The sequence below is a fragment of the Heliangelus exortis genome, chromosome 4, assembly GCF_036169615.1.
Source record: "Heliangelus exortis chromosome 4, bHelExo1.hap1, whole genome shotgun sequence".
In the NCBI taxonomy this organism is placed as follows: Eukaryota; Metazoa; Chordata; class Aves; order Apodiformes; family Trochilidae; genus Heliangelus; species Heliangelus exortis.
The window spans coordinates 28,982,451-29,009,935 of NC_092425.1; the positions used below are offsets into that span (position 1 = coordinate 28,982,451).

General features: G+C 37.0%; 1 protein-coding gene and 1 long non-coding RNA gene across 3 annotated transcripts; one reads left to right on the forward strand and one right to left on the reverse strand.

Moving 5' to 3' along the window:
- Nucleotides 1–722: 722 nt before the first annotated feature.
- On the reverse strand, nucleotides 723–20,800 carry GUF1 (GTP binding elongation factor GUF1). Of its 2 annotated transcripts, XM_071743630.1 has the most exons (17): nucleotides 20,495–20,800; nucleotides 19,454–19,565; nucleotides 17,817–17,965; nucleotides 17,522–17,602; nucleotides 16,044–16,121; nucleotides 15,719–15,802; nucleotides 15,191–15,255; nucleotides 13,984–14,187; nucleotides 12,379–12,518; nucleotides 8,756–8,879; nucleotides 8,248–8,380; nucleotides 6,816–6,959; nucleotides 5,754–5,887; nucleotides 4,641–4,742; nucleotides 3,185–3,304; nucleotides 2,050–2,086; nucleotides 723–1,078 (listed from the first exon to the last, which is right to left on the reverse strand). In XM_071743630.1, the coding sequence occupies exons 1-17, from the start codon at nucleotides 20,630–20,632 to the stop codon at nucleotides 941–943; spliced, it is 1,983 nt and encodes a 660-aa protein (XP_071599731.1). In that variant the 5' UTR covers nucleotides 20,633–20,800; the 3' UTR covers nucleotides 723–940. The 2 variants fall into 2 exon arrangements, with proteins under 2 accessions (XP_071599731.1, XP_071599732.1); XM_071743631.1 differs by lacking the exons at nucleotides 13,984–14,187; nucleotides 15,191–15,255; nucleotides 15,719–15,802; ... (3 more) ...; nucleotides 19,454–19,565; nucleotides 20,495–20,800 and adding an exon at nucleotides 13,516–13,656.
- LOC139796055 (uncharacterized) lies at nucleotides 10,611–12,218 on the forward strand. Its single transcript, XR_011725811.1, has 2 exons — nucleotides 10,611–11,506; nucleotides 11,942–12,218. It is a non-coding gene; the product is annotated as an uncharacterized lncRNA (long non-coding RNA).
- Nucleotides 20,801–27,485: the final 6,685 nt, after the last annotated feature.

Consider the following 27,485-nt stretch of genomic DNA (forward strand, 5'->3'; position numbering starts at 1 on the left):
AAGAGAGAAGCAGATTAAAATCTTAGGGAGGTGGGCAGTGCAGTTGAGAACACAACATAGAGCATGCTCATTAATTTGTGTGATTGCTTTGTTTACACTTCCAATAGCAAAAGCACACTGAACTACAGATTTCACATGAGATCTTGTTAAAAAAGTTCAGTATGTGAACAACAGAAGTCAAACTTCAGCACACATGCTAAGACATTTTCTAACCATACCTTATGCCAAAAGAAGTCTTTAAGGCCTGAACTGGTCTTATTGGTGGGAGCAGTTATGTATCTTCTGTTTTAACATTAAAACTTAAATTTTCTTTGGAGATCATTATAACTAGGCTGTGCTCATGGTAAGTTGACAACACACATTGCAATAAACAGTGTGCAACATTAAAAAAAGTCATGATTAGTTTTTCCTGATGTGGTTTCCCAATATCAGAGGGACTTCCTGACAGCAGCAACTTTAGAAAGTGAAATAGGAAGTACCTTGGTAGTTTTGTGGCAACCGTTCAAATCTTAAAAAAACATAACACAAATCCAAAGCACAGCTTTGTTTGTCTATACAGACCTTTCAACTATTTTTATCAACTTGCCACATTTTTCCTTTTCTTTCATACAAAGATTTGCAATGCAAAAATAAAACAATTATATTAGATTTTAAGTGTTAAACATATGAAAAGAATTAAATTCAATGAAAGACAATAAAATGAAAACTTTCAGAATGAAAAATTTCAGATTCAGTCAAGTAACTTTAATTTCATAATAATCTACAAAAGTATTTGTACATTTTAAAGACATAGTCCTTTCAATTTATGTTCCCACATATATTTCATTTACACCATTCAATGTCAAGTATGTTCACTCTCACAGTGATAAATTATATATTAGCTCATTATACAGCTGTCTCCAAAAACTTGTGAGAAAAACTGGCTGCACCTCCCTGATCTCTATTTGTCACTTTGTCTCTTTAAGACACGGATAAAGGCATCTCTTGGTACTTCCACATTGCCAATTTTTCTCATCAGCTTCTTCCCTTCTGCTTGCCTCTTCAAAAGCTTCATTCTTCTTGTAATGTCTCCACCATACTGTGTATGAACAAGAAAAATATTTTAGTAAGGTTAATGCAACTACAGTACACATCAGCAACACCAGCTAGGCTCAAGGGCTTAAAACCAGAAAGGCTTAAAGCCATAGCTATGTTATAACTGAATATTGTTTTATACTACAAATAGTGATCCCATAAGACCACGAGGGAGCAAGTAAGCATATTCATTTAGACAGCTGAGGGTTGAATTCAGTTACCTGAATATATACATTCATGTAAGCCTGGCTGACATCAGACACAACCTGTAAGATATCCAAATCCCTTTGGAACATCAGCAGGATGCCAGCTCAGATACGTGGGCACCTTGGCTGGCATGAGGCACTTGTGTCTGGACAAATGAACTGAACCTTTATACAATCTTGAACAAACATCCTATCTAAGTGCCTAGCAGAAGAATTCTGTAATAGTTGTGAGAAAGGGACACTTGTTCAATTTTTTCCAAGAGGTCTGCTTCAGAGAGCAAAACACAAGATAATTAAGAGGCATCATTTTTGCTAGGGCTTTGTCCAGTTTCATTGATAAGCAAGTACTGCATATTTACAGCCTTATCATGATGTATACTGAAAACCTAAGTATAAGTCAACTTAGGAAACAAAAATTCATGCTTATATGTGTGTATACACACACACATTTTATGTATGTCTATTAAAAAACAGATGAGACAGGGAATAAACAAAGACACTGTTGAGTTCACTCTTAAGTGTAATTTTGAAAAAGCCACTACTCTTTCTGATCCAGTCTTACTGCAACTAGAGATTACGTGAGTTGAATTTTAAAAATAAAAGCTTAAAATATATTCTGTTTTTCCACTGACACTTAGGAGGACAAGCAGAACATGTCCTTGTGGGTTTTTTAAAGAGAGGACTATTAGATTAGCAAGACTTACGTTTACATACACCAGAAACATCAATAAATGAACAAAAAAAACAAAGAAACCAAAAAAACACCTACACATTTTGCCACAACATTTTTTCTGTATGCTTTCAGCCTGTAAAATAAAGTAACATATACATTAATACACTGGAACATCTGTATTCAAGGCACTAAATACTGAGTTGTCAAAATGCTTTTACTAGTTTTGTAAGATGCTCTGGAATCATAACATTCTCGTAATTTCTATGCAGAAGATGAAATTCTAAACAGAATCATACAATCACAGAATCTGCCAAGCTGGAAGGGATCCATCAGGATCATCAGGTTCAACCCCTGTCCTTGTGTGGGGCACCCCAAGAATCACACCACGTGCCTGAGAGCATCATCCAAACGCTTCTTGAACTCAGGCAGGGTTGGTGCCATCACTACTTCCCTGGGGAGACTGTTCCACTGCTCAGCCACCCTCTGGGTGAAAAATGTTTTCCTTATATTTAACCTAAACTTCCCCCAGAAAGACCCAATTCACATTTCTCAATTACAGGAATATCTCTTTGGGTGTGTACGTACATAAAAAATGACAATTGTTCCTTTTTATCTAGGATTTCTTCTGTGACTCACAGTTAAGTGTTACATAGGTGTATATACAGATTTGTACACACAAATTCCTACAGCTCCCTTGCCTGGATCCCTACCTTTAATTCTTTTACCACAATTTAAATCCTATTTAAATAGCAATGGCAAAAATGTGACGAGAACATCATTGAAACAGTTATATCTAGAAAAAGTGATTGCTGCTAAGAAATAGTTTTGTGTCCAGTTTGCAACACATTTCCTTTGGAACAGCACAGTTCAGTTCTTTTTTTGCTGACTCTTGCAGAAATTAAACTATTCCACAACTAGCTAATTTTTTTCAGTAGTAAGAAACTTTCCACTGCCAAAGAGGAAGTGAACACATGGGTGTTGCAAGTTATACTCTCCCCACTAAATATAATACTAATTAAATCTATACAAAGTCTTTCAACATAGTCACACTTTTAAAATTCTTTTTTTTTTTTGTGTTATTCAAGAGTAGCATATACAAGGTAAAATGATTTTAAAGTAAAATGAAAGTGCTGTAATATATTAATCTAATTAGGTAAGACATTAAAAGTCCACATTTTAAGTATCTTAAAATAAGGGAAAAAAAGTAGAGAAACAGAAGGGATTCACTTACGTTTCTCTTGCAATGATTTTCTTGCCAATAGCAGCTTGGATGGCTATTTCAAACAACTGTCTAGGTATAGCATCTTTTAAACGTTCACACAGGAATTTACCAGTAGCATAAGCCTTATCACTGAAAGAGAAAGTCACTACTATTTTCAGAAAGAATACTGCAACATCAAAAACATATCCATAAACTGTTTGATAAAAGGCTTTTAGTAGAGGTTTTCCTCTTTTAAAGCAAAAGATAAGCTGATTGGATCTTTGTTTTACATCTTATGAGTGGTCCCTGCATGTCACCTGTTTCATACAATTGTGTTAAGATTGTAGTAACAGACAGACTTCAAGTAAATTTAAAATACTTATATTAAATACCCTAATTATGGTACTGAAGCCAGTTTGAGTACTGTCACAGCTACAAATGTAATTTTAAAGTAGGTCAATGAGGATTTTCATTGATTGTAGGCCCAAATGGTCAAAAAGACCTCCGTAATACAGAAATATTTCTAAACATCTGTTTTTCATAGCAGGAAAAAAAGGATTTAATGTTCTCTTGTCACCTGCTAATTAAAAAATATCCGATATATTCAATATTCACCAGATATTAAAAATAACTCCGCGTAATTATTTTTGTACAGGCAGATGTAGTCTCTTTACAGTGAGAGAACTCAGAGAATAACTGAAGCAGAAGCAGAATGAAAGCTGTGTACAATTAAAAGAAAAATCTGTAATCTAAAACTGAAATAAAGGCAATTGGTTTTAGTCAATAAAACAGTTCACAGGTGCAAGCTGAACTGATGAAGAAACACATTAAAGCAGTAACAGATTTTTGAGAGGTTGACTACTCCATTTTGTATCTTTTCAAAGTAAGAGCTGCAGAGGAATTGCTGAAGACCACGTATTTATGAAAAACAGACTGTAGAAAATGTATACACCATTTATTTCACTCCAGCCCTATGCTCTTTATGAATGAAATAGGGATTTCATTTTCCTACATCGATCTTCTGAAGTCAGGGAATTCCAAGGATTTCAGTTACATAAAAAACTACATAAATATGGAATTTTTTAATAACTACAAGTTAGTCTTTTAAAAAGGACAATACCAAAACAAAACCCTAAAAAAGTTGATCTCGGGATCAATAAAATAATTCTTTTTCAGTAGTAAATAGTATGTGCTATGAATGATTCATCTGGCATCTCCAATTCTGGTCTGTATTTAAATTTCTCCAACTTCTTAAAAGATTGACATTTTGCATTTCCTTCTTCTTGCCTGGCATTACCACAAAAATATATCTAGGACTTAAATGCCTCTCTATTTACAAATCATCTACAGAAATGGTGATCTGGGGAAATTCTCAATGTGCTCTTCAAACAAAATTGCCATATATAAGCAGTACATATGTATTTTTTTCCATTGTGCATTAAGAGGAAGTCTTAATTATTCAGAATAGATAATCCAGTCAACCTACCTGTGTATGATTGTTGCCAGTTCTTCAACTGGATTTCCATTTAGAAGAATATCCATTTTGATAAGGTCTGCTGCCTGGTATCCTGCATCTTCATAATCAAAACTAAACAAAAGGAGTTCAAAAGTTAATGATGATTTTTTAAAAGTTACATTCTGTATTCTTTGTTCCATAAAATTTCAAGTTTTGGACATATTTCTTAATAAAAATTTAAAATTTTTATTAAAATAGGAACAGACTTTTGAATAGTCTCTCAGTATGTCTCCCTTATGCAAGACTGGACTAGAAATACCCTGTAGATAAATCTCATTTCTAGGCAGCAGAAAACATTGTCCTGTCTTCAGCTACTAAGTAAACTAGCAAGGTAAAGTCTTAGTGCAGTTTTTGAAGAGTTTATTCAAACACTCCTTTTCTATCAGTTGGAGTTCCTTAAAGCTCCAGGAAACAGAATCCTTCAACACAGGTTTTGAACAGAAAACATACTTGGTGTCACTAAAGCAAAACACTAACACTGGATTGTTTTCTTTTCACCCTCATTTTGCAGATTTTTTAATATGACCCCTATTATCATTCTCTCTGACAACCAAATTTTTCTCTTCATTTCCAAACCCTTTTTCTCCCTTGGTCTGTATGGGCCTTGTCTGTTTGTCAGTTTACAAAAATTATTTATATATAGAGAGAGAATGCTAATATCACTCATCTGGGCAGATCTGAAATATCAGAGCAAAGATGGAAAAAATACTTTGTAAAAGTACTTCTATCTTATTTGGCTTAGATAAACATTGTGAATATATTCATGCAGCAGAACTATGATTACTAACACAATTAAATACACAAGCAACATTAGGGAATCAATTAGGAAATAAAAATCAAGAAATAAATCAATGCAACATTTTTGCAATCACACTTGAATCAATGGAAACCCAGCATAATTCTGCAATTGAGATAGCTTCTTGATTGATTGGTTTTTATGTCATTGGAGAGCTAGATGCTGAGAAAAAATTAAAAATCTCCTTAAAGCCCTTTCCTTATCTTCTCCTCTAATCAACTTTTGTAACCCCCTCCTCAGGGTCCAGGGTGGGGGGAGCAGGGACGGGGTACAGAGGATGTAGTTACCTTGCATAACCAGAAGACAGAGACTTAAGAGTATCGTAAAAATCCACCACAATTTCATTGAGTGGAAAGAGGTATTTCATCATAATCCTTTGTTCATCAATGTACAGCATATCCTTCTGGACTGCCCTACGATCCTAGATATAAAAATATTGTTTCAGTTCCCCTTGAAAGAAGTTCTCTACAAGTAAGTACAAAGCAAATTAAAATAAACAGGAATGCAGTTAAACAAGAGAACGCTCATACTCTCAAGCCCCAAAGTAACTTATTGATAGTTTGCTGAAGTCCCAGAACAAACTGCAGCTTAAATGAAGGGATTTGTAACTTAACTGGGCAAATGTTTCAAGTCCTATTTTGGCTCTAATTTGTCTGTAGGAGCTGAATTTCTGAAATCCTTCCCAGCTTCTGCTTACTGCTTTCTTTGAAAGGTATATTTATTTGTTCATAAAATCTCACTGAAATTCCTGCCAGGAAATTTCTTTGTTCTTTCCTCCCAGGATGGTGTTCTTAGTTATTTCAGAAATTCTTTTTAACAGATCTTATACTTCACTGCACTGACATACAAGTACTGTACTGTTTTGCATTATGCATTTCAAAATGTTAGAAGCGAAGAAAAATATTGTAAAGGATTTATATGAAGACAATATGCATAGCAGTTAAAACATTTTTAGTTAAAAGTATTACAAATATACTTGGGGAAGTGTTTTTGGCCATCTGAGAACATATATGAAGCCTCAGTAAAGTGCTGACAGAAATCTGAGTTCCATTAATATACTTAAAAAACACAACAGCTCTTATTTCCTTGCTGCAGATTCCAGTCTTTCAGGAAAACAGAGATAGCTATGAATTTATCTCATGTGGGTGCTTGACCTTATTGTCACTGAGCTGTATCACTAACTTTCACTATGTGGATTGGTAGTTCAGGAGTTATTTTACACATAAGTTAAAACTGTGAAGGAAATAATTTTAATAATAACTGTCAAAGATACTGTTTAAGTACTAATATCATATCTCACTATGAAGAGCTTAAAAATGCAAATGACAAAACTAGAACTATACACTGACCTGACACAAAGCAATTATTTTCCCAATGTGTTCATGAGGTGTTACAATAGTACCAAGAACAGTTGGTTCTAAATATTCAGATACTGAAAGTTTATCAGGAAACTGAGCAGGGTTGATAATAGTGATCTCTGATTTACCATATTCCTGGAAACAAACAAATAAAACAGATACTGTAATTTTACAAGTAATTAGACTGAATATCAAAGGAGTAAAAAATAGCAAAAAAATGCAAAATGTTTCAATTGCTTGTAAACATTTGTCAACTATGCAACCTGAATTTATAGCAAGCACAATTTTAGAACAGACTTTTACACCAGACTTTTACACCTGATCATCCTATCTTTAAATATTATTATATGGAAACATGATAGGAATTACTTTCACCAAGAAAATGTTTTTTTAAGAGATTTACTCTTTGCATTTTAAAAAGAATTGATTAGAACTAAGACTACAACCTAAGGTTATCCATAGAAACAAAAAAGCCTTTCTTGTCCATCTTTCCATCTCTCCCTCTTACTCCATCCTGATCCTGTAACAAATGTGCAAGGTGCAGGAGCACCAAAAGACCTGCTCCAAGTATTCTGCAGTTTGGTGAGGGGAACATTCTTCTCCAAGTGGAACTTGGGTTCAGGCTCCCTTATAGGCTGAAGTGGGCTTAGAAATTAAGGTTTTGATTCCTGTGCAAGTACTTTCATTACCTATTTCATGTAGTCAAACATCTTGAGAGGGGATGGAGTTACCCTTCTGAAGCAAAAATAGAAGGAAGGTCATGGTTCTTAGGTACACAGAACCTTCCCATGCACAAAGCAAGTGATAATATCATGTCCAGTGACAAGACAGTGTTCTTGAGCAATGACCTAACATCCAGTACTGTTTGAAAACAAGGTCCCACATCCACAGTCCAGAACCACTTATGCACCAAAAGTGTCAAATACTTCATGCATACCAGTTACACTGCCTAAGCAAGAAATAAAGTAACTGGAAAGAAAAATGGTCTTACACCTTGCAAGTACAGCAATCTTTTTTATACAAGGTGTTTAGAATTTACAGGCTCTCTGGACTGTTTAGAGGTACCTGTTGGATAACAACAAGCCAGCCTATTTGCAGCCTCCCATCAACTGGTAAAGTGCATGCAGTTCAATTAACTTGACATCTATTTTTTTTTTCCTAATGAACTTAAAGGAATATAGCAAGGATTGTCTTTTTTTTTTTTTCACATTTTCAAGGGCAGGTATAAGGCGTAAAAAGAGTGCTTGAAGTGGAAGGGGAAAGGGAAGTTAACATTCTTATTAAAAATCCATTAAAAATATTTCAAATTAAGTATTTGTGTTTCTAATGTTTACCATAAAATAAAGGTCTAGTCTAATTTAGGAAAAAAAAATGTTTACTATATGAGTGCTAATTACATAAAGCTGTAATAAATTTGGCATACCTTTATCAACTTTGCTGAGGAAAGAACAGCTTTATATGGAACCGTGGGTGCAGTCAAAATAACAGACATGTTATACTCTTGCTCCAAACGTTGAATAAAAACTTCCATATGTAAGAGACCAAGGAAACCCAACCTGGGAAAAAACATCTTGTTGGTGAAAGTATTTGTATACCTCCTGGAAATTTTCAGTGGGTTTTCTTTTCCCCCTCCAGCTTGTTTACATTGCTAGTCTGGCATTATCAGGCACAGGAAACAAATCTCCAGAAGACCAAATGATCCAAAGAGAACAAAGAGTCTTTGAGAACAGAAACTATTGATCACAACCAACTGCATCCTGGGCACACATACAGAACATAAGAAAATCAAATTATTTTGATCTTTACCTATCATTTATTTAAATTAAAGCTCCTAATCTTGAATTAGTTTTAATTCAAACTTCGGTTGACCTAAACTTGCATTCTCAGTTTACAAGCCATTCCAAAAATGAAAGCAGTACAAAAAGCCTCACCTCCATCCAGCTCCTAAGGCAAGGCTGCTGTCACGATGAACAGTTACACTGGAGTCATTCAGTGTCAGCCTTTCCAAAGCACTTTTGAGATTATTATATTCTGTTTGATCTATAGGATACATTCCTGTCAAAACATATTAGAAAGAACTGATGTGATAGACAGTTTTAGCTAGTGTCTGAGCTTTCAAACATGCCTCTTGAAGTGAAAATAGTTAATGAAATCAGAAATATACTTACTGTTCCAACTTCAAAGTGAAACAAAGAATAAAAAGATTTATATTTTTGTACCCTGAAAAATCTTAAAACAGAATGAAGTTTTAGATTACCTCAGAAAAAGAGGAATTAAAATTCAAGACATAATGGTGGGGATACTGTACTACTCCTTGGCAGTTGCAGAAGATTTACAATGACATACAAGCACTGTTTTGCAGGGCAAAGTGTAAACATACAGCTTAACAATAAATGAGTAAGCAGGCAATTTCACTGTGATGTCCCTTCAAAGTAAAAGTGAAGAGCAAAAAAAAAAAAGTGTCACATAAAGTGTCATATATAGGAAAGCTGCAAATTTTTGAAACTAATAATAAGCGCAGTATAATTACTACCTGAGTCACTTTTTCTACTGTAAGACTTTTCACATCAACACATATTCAGCAAATGTTAAATGTTCTACACGAAGAAGCAACTCACATGCATACAAGAAAAACTCATTTACAGGATTACACTTTTCCACATCCATTGACAGACCACCTACTCTCCATGAGACAATTCAAGTGAGTTTACACATTCTCTCTTGAGTCTAGAAAGTGATTTACAGAATTTCTTTCTTTCTAAAGCTGTTGGAGAGTTTCTGGAAGAAAATGGACATGTGAGCAATCCTGACTATTTAGCATTTGCCAGAGTGAGCTAAGGGCCTTGAGGCCCAGCTGCAAGGTTATTAAAAGATCAGCTACAGGCAAAAGATAAGGGAGATGGCAGCAGAAAAGAAGAATAACAGGATGGGAAAGCATCTCATAGACAACACATAAAGAGTTGTATTTAACCAGTTAGATAGTGCACTGTGGCATATGAAAAATGTGTTGTACCAATCAGCAATATGCTCATATTATGTTATCAGCCTGACTGTGTATAAAAGGGCTACTGCTACTCTCAATAAACGGCAATACTTTGATTATATTACTCTGCCTGTTGTCCACTGCGCTCTTCCCGACAAATGGCGCCCGAACAGGGACACTGAACTGCTGGTAGTTGCTTCATGCGAGGGTTTATCTGGACGTCGGGAAACATGGACGGGAGTTGGCCCTGCCTGGTGATCGCAGTAGGAGCTGGAAGTGCGCTGGCCCCTCAGCCCTGTGAGGGGGGTTCCACTGCAAACCTGAGGGAAATGCAGAGGCGGCAGTGCCGTGACTAAGTAGCATGCTCTCTAAGAGAGGGATTCCGAGTAATTCGAAACAGATCCAGGATCTGTGCTTTAACCATACTGGTGGGTGCCGCAGTCTCCGTTTTCGCGCTCTTCCCAGCAAACGGTGCCCGGAACGAGGACCCTCTTGCTGTTGCTTCCCAGGAGCGATGAAGACAGCTGGAATGAGAGGGTAGCGGGAAAGCTGACCGAAACAGCTCATTGCCCCAACAGCTGGGAGTAGTGCATGCTGGAGGAATCTCACCCTGATCAGGGTTTTTTTCAGGGGTATACTCATCCTTGATCTCCAGTTCTTTCAGTTTTTTCAGCAGTTCCCTTAGTTGCTTGTCTCTAAGTCCCAGCTCTTCCTTGGGTTGTTGCTCTATAGCATTACCGGTGCTGACAGGGGAAGCGGAGGATAGACTGATGGCAACGGTGATCGAGAAGATAAATCAGGAGGTGGAGGTGGAGAGGAAGGCAGCGGCGGCAGAGCGGCCGGGAGCCGTTGCAGATGGGAGATGGGGCATCTACATCCTGAGATTCCTCGCCTGTGTTCTCTGGCTTCTCTCCCTCTGGGTCCTCCAACGATTCTGGTGGTGTTTTCAGTCACTTTTGGTGTTGCTTCTCGGTTCCATTTTTACTTCTTGGCGGAACCACAGGGTCAAATGGCACAGTTGGCTGAGCTTGAATCAGTATAGTCCCCACGGGTGCTGGTGGGAGTATTTTAGGTGTCTCAACTAACTGAAAATATGTTCAACATATTTTGAGCATTTGTCGGTACTGGTAGATCAGGCATTAAGGCAGTGAATGCTGAGGCTGCTGCTGCCCTCTCACTTTTCATTTCTTTTAATGTGTCTCAAATCAGTCTCCACAACATGGCTAAATTTCCAGCCTCCTTAGATCCTTTGCTAATTCCATCCCATAGGGACTTCCCAATTTCTTCCCACGTTTCCAGCTCAAAAGCTATACTGACAATGGGGATCATGGCTCTCTCTTTAGCCCACTTGATCAGCTCATGGAGCTGTTTCGAGTTACTACGAATCCCTTTCTTAGAGAGCATACTACCTAGTCACGGAACTGCCGCCTCTGCATTTCCCTCAGGTTTGCAGTGCCTACCTCACAAGGCTGAGGGGCCAGCTCACTTCCAGCTCCTGCTGCGATTGCCAGGCAGGGCCAACTCCCGTCCACGTTTCCCGACGTCCAGATAAACCCTTGCATGAAGCAACTACCAGCAGTTCAGTGTCCCTGTTCGGGCGCCATTTGTCGGGAAGAGCGCAGTGGACAACAGGCAGAGTAATATAATACAAGTAGTGCCATTTATTGAGAGTAGCAGTAGCCCTTTTATACACAGTCATGTAGGCGGCAGATGCCCGGACGGTGCCGGTAGGTTTGCTTACATAGGATCCCATCATCGGATTTACTGATGACGATGTCGAAGAGAAGAAAAGAGTTTCTCTTACCCGAATTTTTCAGGGTATCGGACGGTCTGTAGAGAAGGGTCACTTTCGGACGAAACGCTCAGGGAGACAGTTTAGACCGAAATTGATGCCCGCATTCTCCACCAGATGTTACGTGAAAGGAATCTCGCTGCGGGCGCAAGCTCAGTTCGTGAACAGAGTCAGTCGAGCTAGTGCTGGTTCGGATTAGTATCAGAGAACTAAGTTCGATCCGCCTGGCTCGGGACCTGCTGGAACCACACCCTGCCTAAATCGGGCATGCGCGCCTGGGCCAGTCCCAGCTGGCACAGGCGGGGCGGGCACCGTCCGGGCATCTGCCGCCTACACAGTCAGGCTGATAACATAATATGAGCATATTGCTGATTGGTACAACACATTCTTCATATGCCACAGGGCACTATCTACCTGGTTAAATACAATTGTTTATGCACTGTCTATGTGATGCTTTCCCATCCTGTTATCTTCTTTTCTGCTGCCAACTCCCTTATCTTTTGTCTGTAGCTGATCTTTTAATAACCTTGCAGCTGGGCCTCAAGGCCCTTAGCTCAGTCTGGCAAATGCTAGTCAGGATTGCTCACATGTCCATTATTTTCCAAAAACTCTCCCAACAGGTCTGCAACTATTATTAATCCTGTCAAATGACATTCCTATGCAATATAAATTTGCTAAAATTCTCATCCTCACAACTCTTGACATACATGTATATTCTATTAAAAGCTTTCTTTTTACTGGAAAGAAGTAATTCCACTTGATATCAGTTTACTCCTTACCTGCAAAAACCATTGGCTTCGCTGACTTGAAGCCAGGCAAAGGCTCAACTGGCTGATTATACATGAACAGTGTGTCTCCTATTTGGGCTTCTGTTACTTCTTTCATTCCAGCAATCACGTAGCCCACCTGTCCAGCATATCTAAATAAAAAATGGCATTATATGGACATGTGTTATCAGTATTTCCTCTATTTTCATAAAATACAATCAAAGAATGGCTAGATTTTTCCCACTTGACTTAGCTCAGTCAGAAATTCAGTTACCCCTCCTAAAAGCTCACATGCAGGCCAAAACCAGATTAAGGTTGTTTCTTCTCCAAGATGTGAGCTCTATCTCAAGGGACAAACTATCTGCTGATCCAAGTAGCTCTATTTCTGTTACAGTTATAATGTTCATTTACAGCTCTGGACTTTGAATTCTGTGCTACTCCCAGTTTGAAAGTTCAGCGATCTAAGAGAACCAGAATAGCTCCCAGCTACCACCAAAACAAGTTTCATATGCTAAGTGGTAGGACCAACAAAAGCCCAGTGCTTTCTATCAGCACATTATACTGTTAGGAAAGGAACCTGAGGTGGATAAAGTGCTTATTTCTCCACAGCAGCCCTGTATGGCATTGCATTTTGGATTTGTGACAAAAATGGTGTTGATAACATGAATATTTTAGCTGCTGATGAATAGTACTTGCATAATGTGAATGTTTTCTTTCACTCTGACCCCCTCCAGCAAATAGGCTAAAGGTGGGCAGGAGGCTGGGAGGTAACAAAGCCAGAAGTGGACCCGAAGTGACCAAAGGGGTATTCCACACTATATAATGTCATGTTTGGCTGTAAAAACCAAGGAGTGTAGTCTTTGTCCATGATATATAAACTAGCATAGCACTGGTCTGCTTATGGGTTTTATTTCTTTTCTTTTTCCTTCAGTTACAAATCTATCTTCATCTTTACCCACAGGGCTTTTCCCATTCTTTTCCCCATCCCACTGGGGCTGGGGGACTGAGCAAGTGGCTGGTAGGGTATTTAGTTGCCAGCTGGGTGCAACTCACCACAGATATTTAGCTGGTCTCACTGAGAATCTCCCAAGAAAGCCATTAAAATTTGTGGATGAAAAATTATAAAGCTTCTCCACTAATTCTATGTACCTGATTTTCTTCCCACTGCTGCCATGAGAAGCCAGTTTCTGGAAGCTGTTGCATTCATGGATTTGAACTTTCCACCCTCAAAACATGCTGCAGCAATAACTAAGATGAAGCCCCATTCCCTTCCACTCTCAAACAAGGTAGTTCCTAGAAATAAATCGGGCAGCTGAATAAGAATATCAAATGCTACTCTTAAAACAGTAGCTGTCCAGGTGTTCCATGTACTCTAGATGATAGAATGGTTTCCTCCCACCCCCAGCAGTACCCAAAAAGCAGTCCCCAAAAGCTTCTGCCTCAGCATGCCCCAAATGAAAAAGACTGACACTAAGCATTACTTTACGAATAGTAATCACAAAAACCCTAGCACCAAACAAAAAAACCCAAAACCCAGACATCTCCCACTCAAAGCAAAAACGAAACAAAAATGCAGGATTTTGTTTCTTACACCAATTTATGATTTGTTCCACTTACAGCTTATGTGTTGGCTGTTCATTTGGAGTCAGAATTCCAACTTCATTCACTTCATATCTTTTCTTTGTATGTGCAGACACAATTTTATGCCCTTTCTGAATTTCCCCACCAAAAAGTGCAATGTTAGCTATGACTCCCCGGTAGTGGTCAAAGGTGGAGTCAAATACCAAGGCTTTTAATGGATCAGAAGTATTACATTCGGGTCTGCCACAAAAGAATTTAAAACAATAAATTAAGCACTGTATTTTTATTCAATATTGATTGAATAAGCACTCCTGTCTCAAAACCTTCATATTAATATAGATAAAAATATTAAATAATTTTCAGCAAGCTCATACCAGGCATCATTTTAGTGTTTCACTATGTACTTAGAAGCAAAACTTTGCATTTTATTTCCTCCATATGCAATAGCAGTACACATACAACAAAATAAATGCATATCTATTGTGTGCATTTGACAAAAGGTGAAACTGATGCTTAAAATATCATAATACAGAGGACAATAAAAACTGACCAATTACATTCCAACAGCTTGGTTTAAAAAAAAAAAAAGCTGTCCACTGATATGTTGGTTTTGTCATATTTCACGGAAACCTAATTTCAAATTTTCATTTTGGTTTCTTTTAACTATAATTATTAGCTAACAGAAGGACTAGTTAATTATTAGTTAATAGTAGGAGAAAATAATGAAAAGCAATATGGTGATTGAAATGAAACTGTCCTTTAGCAGCTTTGCCATCAAGCTCCTAGGTAAAAGTCTATTTTAAAGATTGGGTTTAGGATATAGCACTATAAATACAGCAGTTTTCAGTTAGTGCTATTTTAACAATCCAAAGTTCTAACCGCAAACATCCTCGGACACTGAGCTTCATGCAACGCATATGAACAGTCATTAAAGCACCACCTTTGGTGGCTCACCTTTCATATTTCATTTCAAACTGAATTAAATTTTCTGTGGAGAAAATCTTTTCTGATATTCACACATTCATTTTTTAAAAAATGAATCTCAAATCTGAAGTGTCATTGGTTCCTGTTTGCAATTTAAAACTGACTTAGCTGAATCTGACATTAGATTTTTCTCACATTATTAAGTATTCACTTTAAATCAGATTATTATTAAGCGCAAAACTACTGCCATTATTGTATAAATGCAACTCATGATTTCCTAATTAACCATACAAGGTTTCATAATTAAATTCAGACTTACGGTGGAATCTTCTCAATGACCTTTTGAAGAACTTTTTCAACATTTGTTCCTAGTTTAGCAGAAATCTAAAAAAAGGCCAAAAAGAATTTTTTAAGATGCATGCCTTCTGCTTACCCAGTATCAATTAAATAGTGTTACGTTTGCTTAGTCAGCTTTGGTGGTCACAGATAATAGTAGCCATAAAAGCAATCTGAAGCAACATTTTAGAATGCTATTAGTATAAAATGCTTATTTCACTATTAATTATTTTGTAACTTTTTGTCTCCTGAATGGCAATTACTGTTATAGAAAAAATGAAAAGAGATTTCTCATTTACAATGAGAAATAATTTTAAATCTATCTATTCATCAAGACATACTAGAATGTTTATCTGAGACGTATGTTTTCCACTCTTGTTTTCTAGGAGTCAATCTTTACAGAAATACGTGTGTCAAACACAGGTGACACCTGGTGGATTTACTACGTACACGTCTTTCATTAGCTAAAAAGTAGATACAGTCATACAAACAGCCATGTTATAAAACTTACCCTTACACATTCATTTATAGGGATATCAAACAGCTTCTCAATTTGTTTTTCAACTCTTTCAGGGTCTGCATTCTTCAAGTCAATCTGAAAAAAAACAAACTGCTAAATATAGAGGCAATCACATTGGCTGTATGATCCAACACTATAGTTTCCAATTACTATAAAATATTAAAACACAAGCAAATACACAAAGGTCTTAAAAATAATAATGAAAAATAACTAGAATTTAATATTATATACTCCTATTTGAGGACACATTTCTTACCAATCTTCTATACTTTTAAGCAACCCAGCTACTAAAAAGGAAACTCTGAAACTTTCATACCTTATTTATGACAGGAATTACTGTAAGCTGTGCTTCAAAAGCAAGATAGAAGTTTGCCACTGTCTGAGCCTGAATACCCTAGAAAATAAGCATTGAAAAGTTTAACATGGAATCTCCCTGAGTTTTGACAGGTTTTTATTTTTTTAGGCATGCTATACAATGTAAGATACTTCAGTCTTCTATCCACCCCTTCATTTGGGGGGTGGAAAATAAGTAAAGGTTATTGTTGACACACACTGCAGAGAAAGAAAATCACATTCCTAATTATAATTGCTTATAACTGAATAATAGTAGACAAACTAATAAGGTTGTATGTGTGAGCACTTACATCCTTTTATTAATAGAAAAGACAAGTACATATTTTTGTGTATATAATTTGTTTCTAAATAGCCAAGATTATAGCAGACACTTCAAAACATACATCCTTTGAATGTAACAAAATAATAAATGTTCTAAGATGGAGAAAAAGGGATGTTTAGCATTGTAATAGGTCTGTAGTTACTCCAGAGGGGAGGAACATACCTTCAACTTAGTTGTTCTCAAAAAAAGAAACCAAATTGTAAATTTTGTACCACATTTCTTTCAAAAGGATGGCAAAAAATCGTATTTGATTAGAAAAAAAGGTAGATTACCTTCTAGATCTAAGTACCAGAAAAAGGAAAGCAAAGATACACAGATGCTAATAAATGAGAGTATAAAGCATAATACCACAATTGGACTACAGAGGGCAGAAAAAGCTACTTGCTGTCTTCCCCTTCATTTACAACAGATCAAGTAGAAAATTAGTTAAATTGGGATATTCACTATGGACACATGGGACTATTTTATTAGGCAATGTAAAGAAGCAAAGTACAATTATTTTAGAAAAAAAAAAAAAAGAGCAAGACCTGAATCTTGAAAGTTACCTCCAGAATTCAGGCTGACAGGGGAAAGACTCATTAGAAATTATAGTGAAAAAGAAGCACTCTGACTGAAAAGCAAATACAGAATACCAAACAAACACTTAACCTCTGAATATGGCTAAAAATTACCTACACATTAAACATAAAAACATGAGCATATTTAGAAAACCTATTTATTACCAAAGCCTCCTTAAGTCCCTCAAGCTGCAAGGAGCACGTGTTCATAATCATTGAAACTAAATGTTAGTGCTGTGGGCAACAGTACAATAACTAAAAGTTCCCCAGACTACTATTTGCAAAGTTCATAAACTGTAAAGAAGTATTATCTGATTTTTCATGAATCCTGTGCTTTTATTGCTATGACATGGAACAGCAGTTATTTATCAGCACAGAAGTATTTGTCCCTAGATTTTAAACAAAAATTCCCATTATTCTTCTGCAATTTTACACTTTTATGGAGATGAGAAACAAAACAACGATGAAAAAATTACAAAAACAACCCACTTAATGTTCTCTCTAGCTTGCTTAAAGATGTTGCTGAAATTTTAAGTAGAAAGTAAGAATTAAGAACTCTACCTCATTTGCATCCACTACAAGTATGACACCTTGACAGGCAGACAGTGACCGAGAGACTTCATAGCTGAAATCTACATGGCCCTGTGGAGAAAATATGTTTACATTTTCATGTATTTCTAGAATCTTTTGCAAAAACTTCTATATTATGATGTTTTCATTTGTACAGATGTTCACAAATCTTACCAAAAAAACCCAAACACAAATTGAATAAACACAAGCAGCTAGAAATCTTCTACTTTTAAATATAAAAACGTTTAGCTTTGCATGATTTAAACACTGCTTATACTTAACTTACTGGCGTGTCGATAAGATTTAAGAGGTAGTTTACTCCTTCATGATTGTAAAAGAGAGATGCAGACTGTGCTTTAACTGTAATTCCTCTTTCACGTTCCACTTGCAGCTTATCCAGCACTTGTTTATTATGGTTAGTTTTAGCAATTGTTCCTAAGATTAAAAAAAGTTTTATTACCACACTTAGTAAATTAGCTTTCAAAAGTGAGTAATTCTTAAAAGTGACATTAATCATGAGATTACAGGACTGCTCCAAATGAAGCTTTTTGATCTGATTTAGCTCAACTTCAATTTTCATTTAAAAAAAACAACTTGGGCTTCAACTCTTTAACATTTGGTAAGTACATTCTTATATATGAAGTTATATGAAATTCTTCACTGAATAAGCAGGATACAAAACATTGTGTAAGTCTAAATCAAGAGACTAAGAAGTAGCAAAAATTCCAGTTAGTACTAATTTTTACATTCAAGGAAACTTCACCTGCAATCACTAGAAAGCAACAATTTCAAGCATGAAAATAGCATTATAGACTTGATAGACATGAATTCAAACTTCACTGTACCACAGGGATCAGGTAAAACTGCCCATAGTGACATATAGGAGGCTATCATAAAGAGTAACTTTGATCATAAACTTCTCTCCCAGGTTTTGTTTTGTTCAGCTCTTAAAGAAGAAGAGCACTCCTCTTCCAAAGAGTATTTCCAAGAAGCTAATATAAGCTCTGCTCTGAAATTAATCTCCTCTTGGGAGACAGAGCAATCGATTTTACAGCTAAGTTTAGAGAAGCCTCTAAAGCAACCTCTGTCTCTTTTCCAAGAAAAGCTTAGTTCAATTACCTCTAGTTATGGAAAATTGCCTTGGCATTTCTGCTACTCATTCACACTTTAAAGGAGGATAGTTTTCCTTATCCTCAACAATAACACCAAAATAAAAACATTGAAGTCCAAGGATCACTCTGATGCGGACAAAATAAATGCCTCTGAAGATGAAAACAACATACTTACAGTGAAGGGAAAAGCAAGCCAAAAGAGAAGCTGAGAATACATGGAATTTACACTGAATTTCTAGTGGCAATTTTACTAAGTCTAAATCAACATAGGGCTGTGTATTTCTAAAATTTACTATGCAGCATGGTATCAGTTTCAGTACCAGTGAGCTCCACCACCATGCAAGGCTGTTGTTTCTGGCTTGCTCACATAAGAGCACACAATTATTTTCATGTAAGTCCAAGCAGATGAGGTTCTTCTCTATTTTACCAACACTTTTGAAACCTACTCTCTCCAGAATTCCTAGGTTACAACAGTCCCATTCTGTCCACCCCAAACACTGGCAGTGAACATCATAAACTTGTTGTGGTTTGGTCTAATGGATGATTGGTCAAGAATGACAGGAGTAGCATCTTGAAGAACGCTCCTTTCCAGTCTCTTTCCAAAATACACTTCCTTGAGTGAATTTACACACTTCCTACTTGAAGGCAGACCTCAACCTGGAAGAAAGTATGTAATGTTCCCACCTGCAACAGGACAAAACTGGAAGCCTAAAAGCACGGGCAACCTGGCACTAGAAGAGCCAAGATTTAGATATTAAAGCTACATAAACTTACATTTCATGAAAAGGCAGTATAAAATGGGAACACTCACCTGTAATTTCCAACAACCGATCTGCTAGTGTACTTTTGCCATGATCTACGTGAGCTATAATACTGAAATTTCTAATGCTTTCAACAGGATACATTGACATATCGATTTTTTCCTGAAAAACAGAAATTTCTTTTCATAAACCATGGTTATAGTCTCTATGTACAACGTGACCTGGACTTTAAAAAAAAGAATTAACTTTTTCTCTAGAAGAGGCATAGGTTAAATAGCAATACAAAAACTTAAACTGTCATCAGTGTTCCAAAGGCTAGAATTTAATTTTAGTCATACATATGCATACATTTATTTATTATTCTGAATTACCAGTATGTTTAAAAGTACTGTGAAAGGTACTACATTCTTATAAATAGAGGGACTGGAAAACTTTAAAAAAAGCTTAAAGTTTGCCAAACTACAAAACTGGATTCAGGGGACCATTAAGGACATCACTCTTCACAAGCACGATAAGGATACAGTGACATTACTTAGCAGCTCAAGTAGCAGTGACCTTATCATAAGAAGCAAGCAGACTTTGTGGAAAAGGAATCTACAGGTAATAGTTATCTTGGCTGGCGAAATTAAAAATATGCAGAAAACCAGCCTGACCCCCTTGGTTGACATACAGAAAGCCTTTATTTTGTGTTACTCCTGCTCATTCCAAGTTATAAGCACTTTGAAGAGGGGCGGCTCCTTTGCTTTCAGCAGCAGGAAAACCCTAAAAGCGAACAGTTACACTTCACTGAAAAGCTGTGGTCACGGATTTTAGATACACGAAGCTCAGCACCCTCACACAGGCTAAGTCAGCTCCGAGCCAAGCAGAGAAGCAAGCCCGGAGTTCCTCGCTAGTGCCGCTGGGAAGCGCTATTGCCGTGCTCCTTGCAGACGGCTGGGCAGGGACCGGCAAAATCCCCTTCTAAGTTAGCGGGTTACGTCTGCACCGGGACCGGGCGGCTGCCGGGGAAGGACATCTCCTACACGAGGGACCTCCTGCAGCCCAGCCCCGGGCAGGCAAAACGTGCCCGCACCCCATTCCTGCGGACTCACCTGCCCGTGGGAGCTGTAGAGCCGCTCCCAGGCCCCGGGCCCCGCGGGCAGCCAGGGCGTAAGGCAGAGGGGGGCGGCGGCGGGGAAGGGGCTCCGCAGCCGGGCCCACCGCATCGCCGTCCTGCCGGCCAGAGCCATCGCGCTGTGCCCGGCTCCCGCCCTCACTGTGCGCAGGGGAGCTCGGCAGCCTCAGACCCCATGGCAGCCCCAGCCCCCATGGCAGCCTCTCCCCGCTCCCCTCACCCAGCAGCTCCCAGCCGCCACTTCCACTGCAGGTGGCAAACACGAACTCGGAGCCCCGCGACCCGGAAGCCCTCCCTGGCGGCGGAGGAAGATGTCAGAGCTCCGCCACCTTTCTTCCTCTTCCTCTTCTCGCCAGGGAGGGCTGGGGTGGCGGTGAGGTGCTAGAGGTGTCAGGGTTCGTCTCGTCGCTCTCCTGCCCGTGGCTCAGGAGGCTGCTGCTGTCGGGGCGGCCCGGGAGCCAATGTCGGCCTCGCCTCAATGGTTGCGATAGTGCGGGGCCTGCCGGACCGCGCCGTTGCCTTGGGCCGCCCCGGCTCTGAGTTGCTAATTCACAATCTTCTCCATCGGGCTCGTAATGCTACTTCAGAAGTGCGGAAATCTCAGGGGAGCCTCCACGGGGTTTTCCCCTTGGCTGTCTGATAAAAAATAACATATATATATACATATTACATATATATACATATTGCATATACATATACGTATATATATTACACATTGTATCTTCATGCTGGAACTCCTTGTGTTGACATGGAGTGAGCATCCTTGGAGTGAGTGCCCCTCTGCAGGGAAGGAGACAGCATCCCTAAGGCTAGGCTATTGGGAGGTCCACTTGTTTTAGAATTCTGAAATGAAGGAAGCAAAGCAGGAATGGAACGGTGTTTCAAGTATGACCGCAAGCCATGTGAATGCAATATTGTAACTATAAATCGAGATCGGTGATCTGTCAGGCAGGATACAGCACAGTAAAATGACAAGGTCATCTGTCTTTACTTTCATGTTTCAGCTTGGATAAATATGAAGAAAATACTAAGATTTTTTATTAATTTGCTTTGAGCTCTGTATTCAATGGAACACACTAAAATAATCATGGAAAGATGTCTAGTTCAGCAGAATAATAAAGTATTTATGAGACAGCAAATCAGTAGCATAAACATAAATTTTCAAGTAATCCATTTACATGTCAAAATGTGATGGATGGATATAAACAATTAACATTTCCTGTACTTCAAAAGCCATTAATTTCAACTCAGATAAATTTAATGTTTCTATCATTAGCTTATATGGAGTAGCATTGAAGCCAACCACATAAAATGGTAAATTCATATTTTTACAGATTATGACTGAAAACATGAAAACAAAATATGAGTATGAATTTCTTGACTGATTTCTAAGTCTCTTACTATAGCCACACAGGAATGCAGCATTGAATATCCCATCAATAAATATTTCTGTTGGAAACAATAGAATTCTGTCACAATTGCAAATCAGTCAGTGTTACATGTTATTTCTTGGCAGTTGTGTTCAATAGAGACAAATATATTCCCATGCTGACATTTTGTCACAGCCTGAGTTTTAGCAGTTGCTTATTTTCCCATAAACTGAAAAAATCTGGTCTAGTGGGAGGTATTCCTGCTCATGGAGCAGGGTTGGAATTAGATGATTTTTCATGTCCCTTTCAATTGAAAGCTTTCTATGATCCTATGATTAACATGGTCAGTGATCTGAGTCCTCTGCACTTCTTACACTTCTGTAGGTGTGACAGTCACACTGAATGGAATAGCACACTAGAGTGCAATGAGTCATAGAAAAGGAAAAGGAAGATTTACCCAGTAGAAAAACATGATCTGATAAAATGCAGCTAATGTTTCTTAGCATACTGTGGATATATATCCATGCTCAGGGCTGAGTAAATCAGTAATCAGTGGTATCCATGAAACACAGCAGAGAGTCTACCACTTGCTATTCAGTCAGCAATGCACCTCATTTGGAAGCAGTCTTCAGTAGCACTGGGAGACTCTGGGAATGTAAAAATAAAACCAGGAGAGGATTCCATGGCATTAATGAGAATACTATAAATAAATAGGGGGAGAGGGGAGTATTCCTTTATTTATATTGTGAGGATTTCTCTAACAGAAGCTGGATGAGCAAAATGACAGATTTGTGTTCTGCACGAATAGCTACTGTGCAAATGGTCTTGCTGTGACAAAAAACCTTCATGATGCTGGGCATTGCTTCTGCCAGAAGATGCTAAAAGGGAGTGACTTCCTCAAAGGTAACATTAGCAGAAGTTTTCTATAAGATATATTCTCCTAAGCCAAATTCACAGGCTTTTCATTGCACAGTAATGAACTTAAGTGAAAGGACTAAGTTTTTCCTAAAAAAAAAACCAAAAAACAAAAACTCTGAAAACCAAACAAACAAAAAAGCCCAAACAAAACCCAAAAACTAATAGACAAATAAGAAAACAAAACCAAGGTTAATGAAATTAATTAATGGAACTCTTAAACTAAACACATTATAGAGCAAGCCACTGATGCTCATTTTCCTACTGTATGTCTGTAGCTGGGTGAGGTGCCCAAATTAACTGACCTGTGTCTGCCAGTTTCTTGACCAGAGGATGATACACAGTTCACCTCAGGTTATCTATTTAATGCCTTCATTGTACTTGGAAGAGCAAAACTTAGCCAATATTTTTCCTAAATTCCTACTTTTCCTTTCCTTTCTTTGCATATAATGAAGTGTGCAACTTAACAGAATAAATTATGCTTTTCTCTATATTAGAAACGTTTATAATTTAAGACATTCATCTTCTATATTCTACTTACTGGGAAGACAATATTTTAGAATTATATTCTGTTTACTTTCCTGGTTTCATAATTCCAACACGTTTCAATGAGCAGTGATCAAGAATATTCTCCTTCCTCTCCCATGTATTACATTGTTGTATAAAGATTGTGATTAACATCTTTGCATGAGTTTAGCAGTCTAATGAAAAATTGCCTATCTTAAGATTTTCTTGTGAAGCCTTAATGAGTATTAGATGGATTCCTATTATCCTGATTTACAAAACAGTTCAAATATGTTTACTAGGTTGCTCCATTTTAACACAAATGTTGAGAAAAATGCTTGAACAATAAAGATTACTGATGAGAGGGATCTGATTTCTAATCAAATATCTTCTTCATAAAAATGGGGCATTTAAAATGTGTTTTCAGCCTTGTATTATCCAGTTACTTTTACAGGAAAGTTCTTAGTCTTAGCAGATACTTTTTAAGCAATATATTATAGTTTGCTGGATATATAGAGCATAAATTTAATGAAGTAAGTTGAACTAAACTAAAATTCAGTCTAGACATTTCAAAGTACTGAAAAAGTGCCAAATGTATGAGGATAAAAGGTCAAAAAAAAAAAAAAAAAGATGTCCTTTATGTTTCACCTGTACTTTAGAAAGTTTCTAAGACTTTTTGGATATAATTCATTTTTGTGCTAATGTATGGTTATTAATAAAAAGCCAAGAGTCTTGATTTAGAAGGCTGTCAGTGATGCAGAATCTTCTGCCACATGGGACAATTACTCTATCAGTTGCCTAGTTTTAAATCTTGTAAAAAGTTAATTTATTTCTGTTCTGAATTACTCTATTATCATCTGCCTGTTGCCAGGACTGAAAATACCATAATGAAAGTTTCTCTTGTGTATAAGTTCTTACCTGAGCAGTAGGACTCCATCAGTCTCTTCTTTCCAAGCCTGGCTAAGTTGCCTGTTTTTTTGTTTGGTTGGGTGTTTTTTTGGTTTGTTTTTTTTTCTGATTAAACACATTATGTTTCTTTTATTGTTTTTTTTTTCTTTATTTCCCAGTTAATCAATTTTCTTATATTTTTGTTGTTCTCTGTTCATGATCTCTTAATGAGAAAAGACTAGTAACGTAGCCTTCCCTTTCTCACTATTGACCCATCTAAGTACTTAAGAGTAATTATTTTGCTTCAAAGTTTCTGAAGCTGATGCTGCCACCACATAGGCCCAGACCACTTTCTTTGTTCCTTGATGGGTAACTTTACCTTTGGTCACATCATAAATACCAGGTTTGATTATGCCCACCTTAGAAACCAAATTTAGATTGTTTCAAATAAGTGACTTGTCTTTCTCACTACCTACATAATCTTCAGCCTTTGTGTTATTTTGAAGTCTATTGGAAATTACTTTGTTTCCCAGAGATGCAAGTAAGGAAAAACTTCTAGACTTCCGCTAGAAACACAAGTACCTGGTGATCATTTCCTCTCATCATATGTTTGAGACTTAACAAGTATACTAATTCATTTGATGAGCAGTGTAAATGTTGTTTAATCATCACACATTGCATGTTATCAAAGTCACATACCATATAGGAATCTAGATAAGTCATATTGGCAGTGCTATATACCACCTCTGTCAACCTCTCTTGTGACCTTATTTTAAGTAAGAAATCAGGTTACTTTGATGGGATATATTTTTCAGAAATCCAGGTTGATTGTCATTAATAATGTTATCCTCTTTTAATCCTTAATTATAGTCCAGCAGCATCTGTTCCTTTCCTTTGCATATGATTGACATCCAGCTGACAGCTCTATAATTGCACTCTTTAAAAGCTGAAATGTGTTTGCTCTCTAACACTGTTCTAGAACAGACAGATTGTTTCAAGAGGTACTAAAAAGCAATGTTAATGCAATGTTAAGCACAGAGCTTGTCAGACATCACTTCTGAAAGTTTTGTATGCAAATTATCTGGGTAAAGCTATTTTAAAATTTAACTTTGCAAAATTTTCTGGTATTGCTATTAGAATGTAAAGAATTCAATCCTTTTACTGTGTGACATGCATATATAGATATTGCTGGGTTGAATTTTGACAGAAATTAACTGTTTTGTATAACAAACATTATTTTTCATCTAATTATTGAAACACCAAATTAATCAACATGATTGGAGGTTTTTTTTCTTCTGAGAAATGTATTTAATTCCCTGAAAATATTATAGAGCCAGCACTTAAGCCATCTTTAACTCTGCTAAACAGCTCTTATCTTAGCTGTTATACTGTTGTCTAAACATGAGGTCCCAATAATGGGACAATCCTGAGGATGACAACAGTATTAAGCAGGGCATATGAACCCTATCTGAAGGAACAAGATCCATGTTCTTCAATAATTTTTTCAATTCCCTTCAGATATTGATTAGGCCAAGGTCATTAATCACAATTTTAATTGCTTTTCTCTCTCATTAAGTCATCTGTGTTAGAAAGCAAGAGTCATTCAGTAGTTGAGAAGGAACAATTAAAATCTTTTTGATACTTATTGCCCCAAAAGATTTGCAAATAAAGACAATGCTTCTCAGCAGAAGAGAAAGGGTAGTTTGTATTAGGTATAAGAGGATGAATGCATGGAGAAGAATGTGAAAGCTTTCCCTGAATATTTTCCTAGTCTCCTGCTAATTATAGTTTATGGACTTCCTGAGCTACATACTGTTCCTATGCAAATAGTAATTCTTGGTGGATTTATCTTTCATGAACTTTTTCCAGATCCATATGAATATTCAAAACATATAACTTCCTTTGACATGGAGTTCCATCCACAGATCTGTCCCCCACGAACCTTTTGTTTGTTTTTAACCTAACCCCAACACTCTGTGGCCTTTGTTGTTCTTCCAGAAAAGTGAACAGTTTATCCCCACTCACCAGTCTATGTCACTCAGTTTTGTAAACCACTGCTAAGGACTCCTCACTGACCTCACGTGGAGCCTGTTCCATGCAAACCTCCCCTGCCCTTCTCTCAGCACCTCACCATTCTTCTGCACACTTCCTGAGGCCAAAAAAGAGCCAGAACTGCACACAGTATTCAGCTTCCCTGTGAATCACAGATTTTACAGTGGTATAATGGTGTTTTCTCTTTTACTGTCTTTTCTTAATAATTTTTAGTGGCAGAATTGTGCTTTTGCTGGTTAGTGGGTATTGATAGGTAAAACCATTCATGCACGAATATAACCTCACCTGTTGGTTCAGGTCTCACTAAGCTGTTTAGCATAAAAAAGGAAAAAACTAGATTTAGATTTCACTTTCTTTCACCTTACCCACCCTTGGAAGATCTGTCATAGGAAAGAACTAGGGCAGTACATAGAAGTGTCTGAGACTGGCATGCATAAAATTAATTTAGTAGACACCTTGTATAATGTAAGCAATTAATCTGGTAAAAAAATATTTTGTAGAAGTAGTAAATGATATATTTTGCTGCAATTAATTTTTTCTCCTTTCTTTAGTAACACATTTTAATGATGTCCCACTTATAAAATTATTAATGGGGCCTGTAAATGTAAGTAAGCTTAAGACTTACTGAATTAATCTTCACAGTGATTAATTTAAAAAAAAAATAGAATAATTGAATAATTATTTTAATGAATTTTCCATACTCAGCAGTTTATTTTGAGTAATAAATATTGTGTTATTAGTTGATTCTATAGTTAGTATTCCAGTCTTTTCTACTTTAACCCATTTCATCTTGTGCTAATTTTTAACAAACTTTTACCAGACCTTTAGTAAATATTTTAAATATTACACCATTTTATCAAAAAAAGCTGAACATTAAAATGTAAGCTTATGAAAACTGATGATATTTTACATTTCCTCACATTGTCTCTTTTCCTTTTCTGGTAAGATGGAAAATATAGGTAAATAAAACCCTAGCAGTGTAATTTAGAGAAAAGTTTCTTGTAGAAACTCTCATGTTTTTCATTAACTCAATCCTTTTTTATACTCATCGGCTTAATTTGTCATTTTCATTTTTGATTGTTAGACCTCATCCAGACTAGTATTTCCCTGGATTATTGACATCCTATGCACATGTCAATCAAAGAAAGAGAAGTTATATTTACATACTGCTCTAAAGCACTGACATGCAAATATTTCCTTTTTCCTTATGTTAACATATGCGTCAGCCGTCTCTAACGT

Excerpts from the sequence above, each read along its gene's own strand:
- GUF1 (XM_071743630.1), bottom strand. The coding sequence starts at position 20,632 with ATGGCTCTGGCCGGCAGGACGGCGATGCGGTGGGCCCGGCTGCGGAGC. Across the intron at positions 19,566-20,494 it reads TCTACAGCTCCCACGGGCAG|GAAAAAATCGATATGTCAAT; the intron begins GTGAGTCCGCAG and ends TCTGTTTTTCAG. Across the intron at positions 5,888-6,815 it reads AAATAATTGCTTTGTGTCAG|GATCGTAGGGCAGTCCAGAA; the intron begins GTCAGTGTATAG and ends TTTTATATCTAG.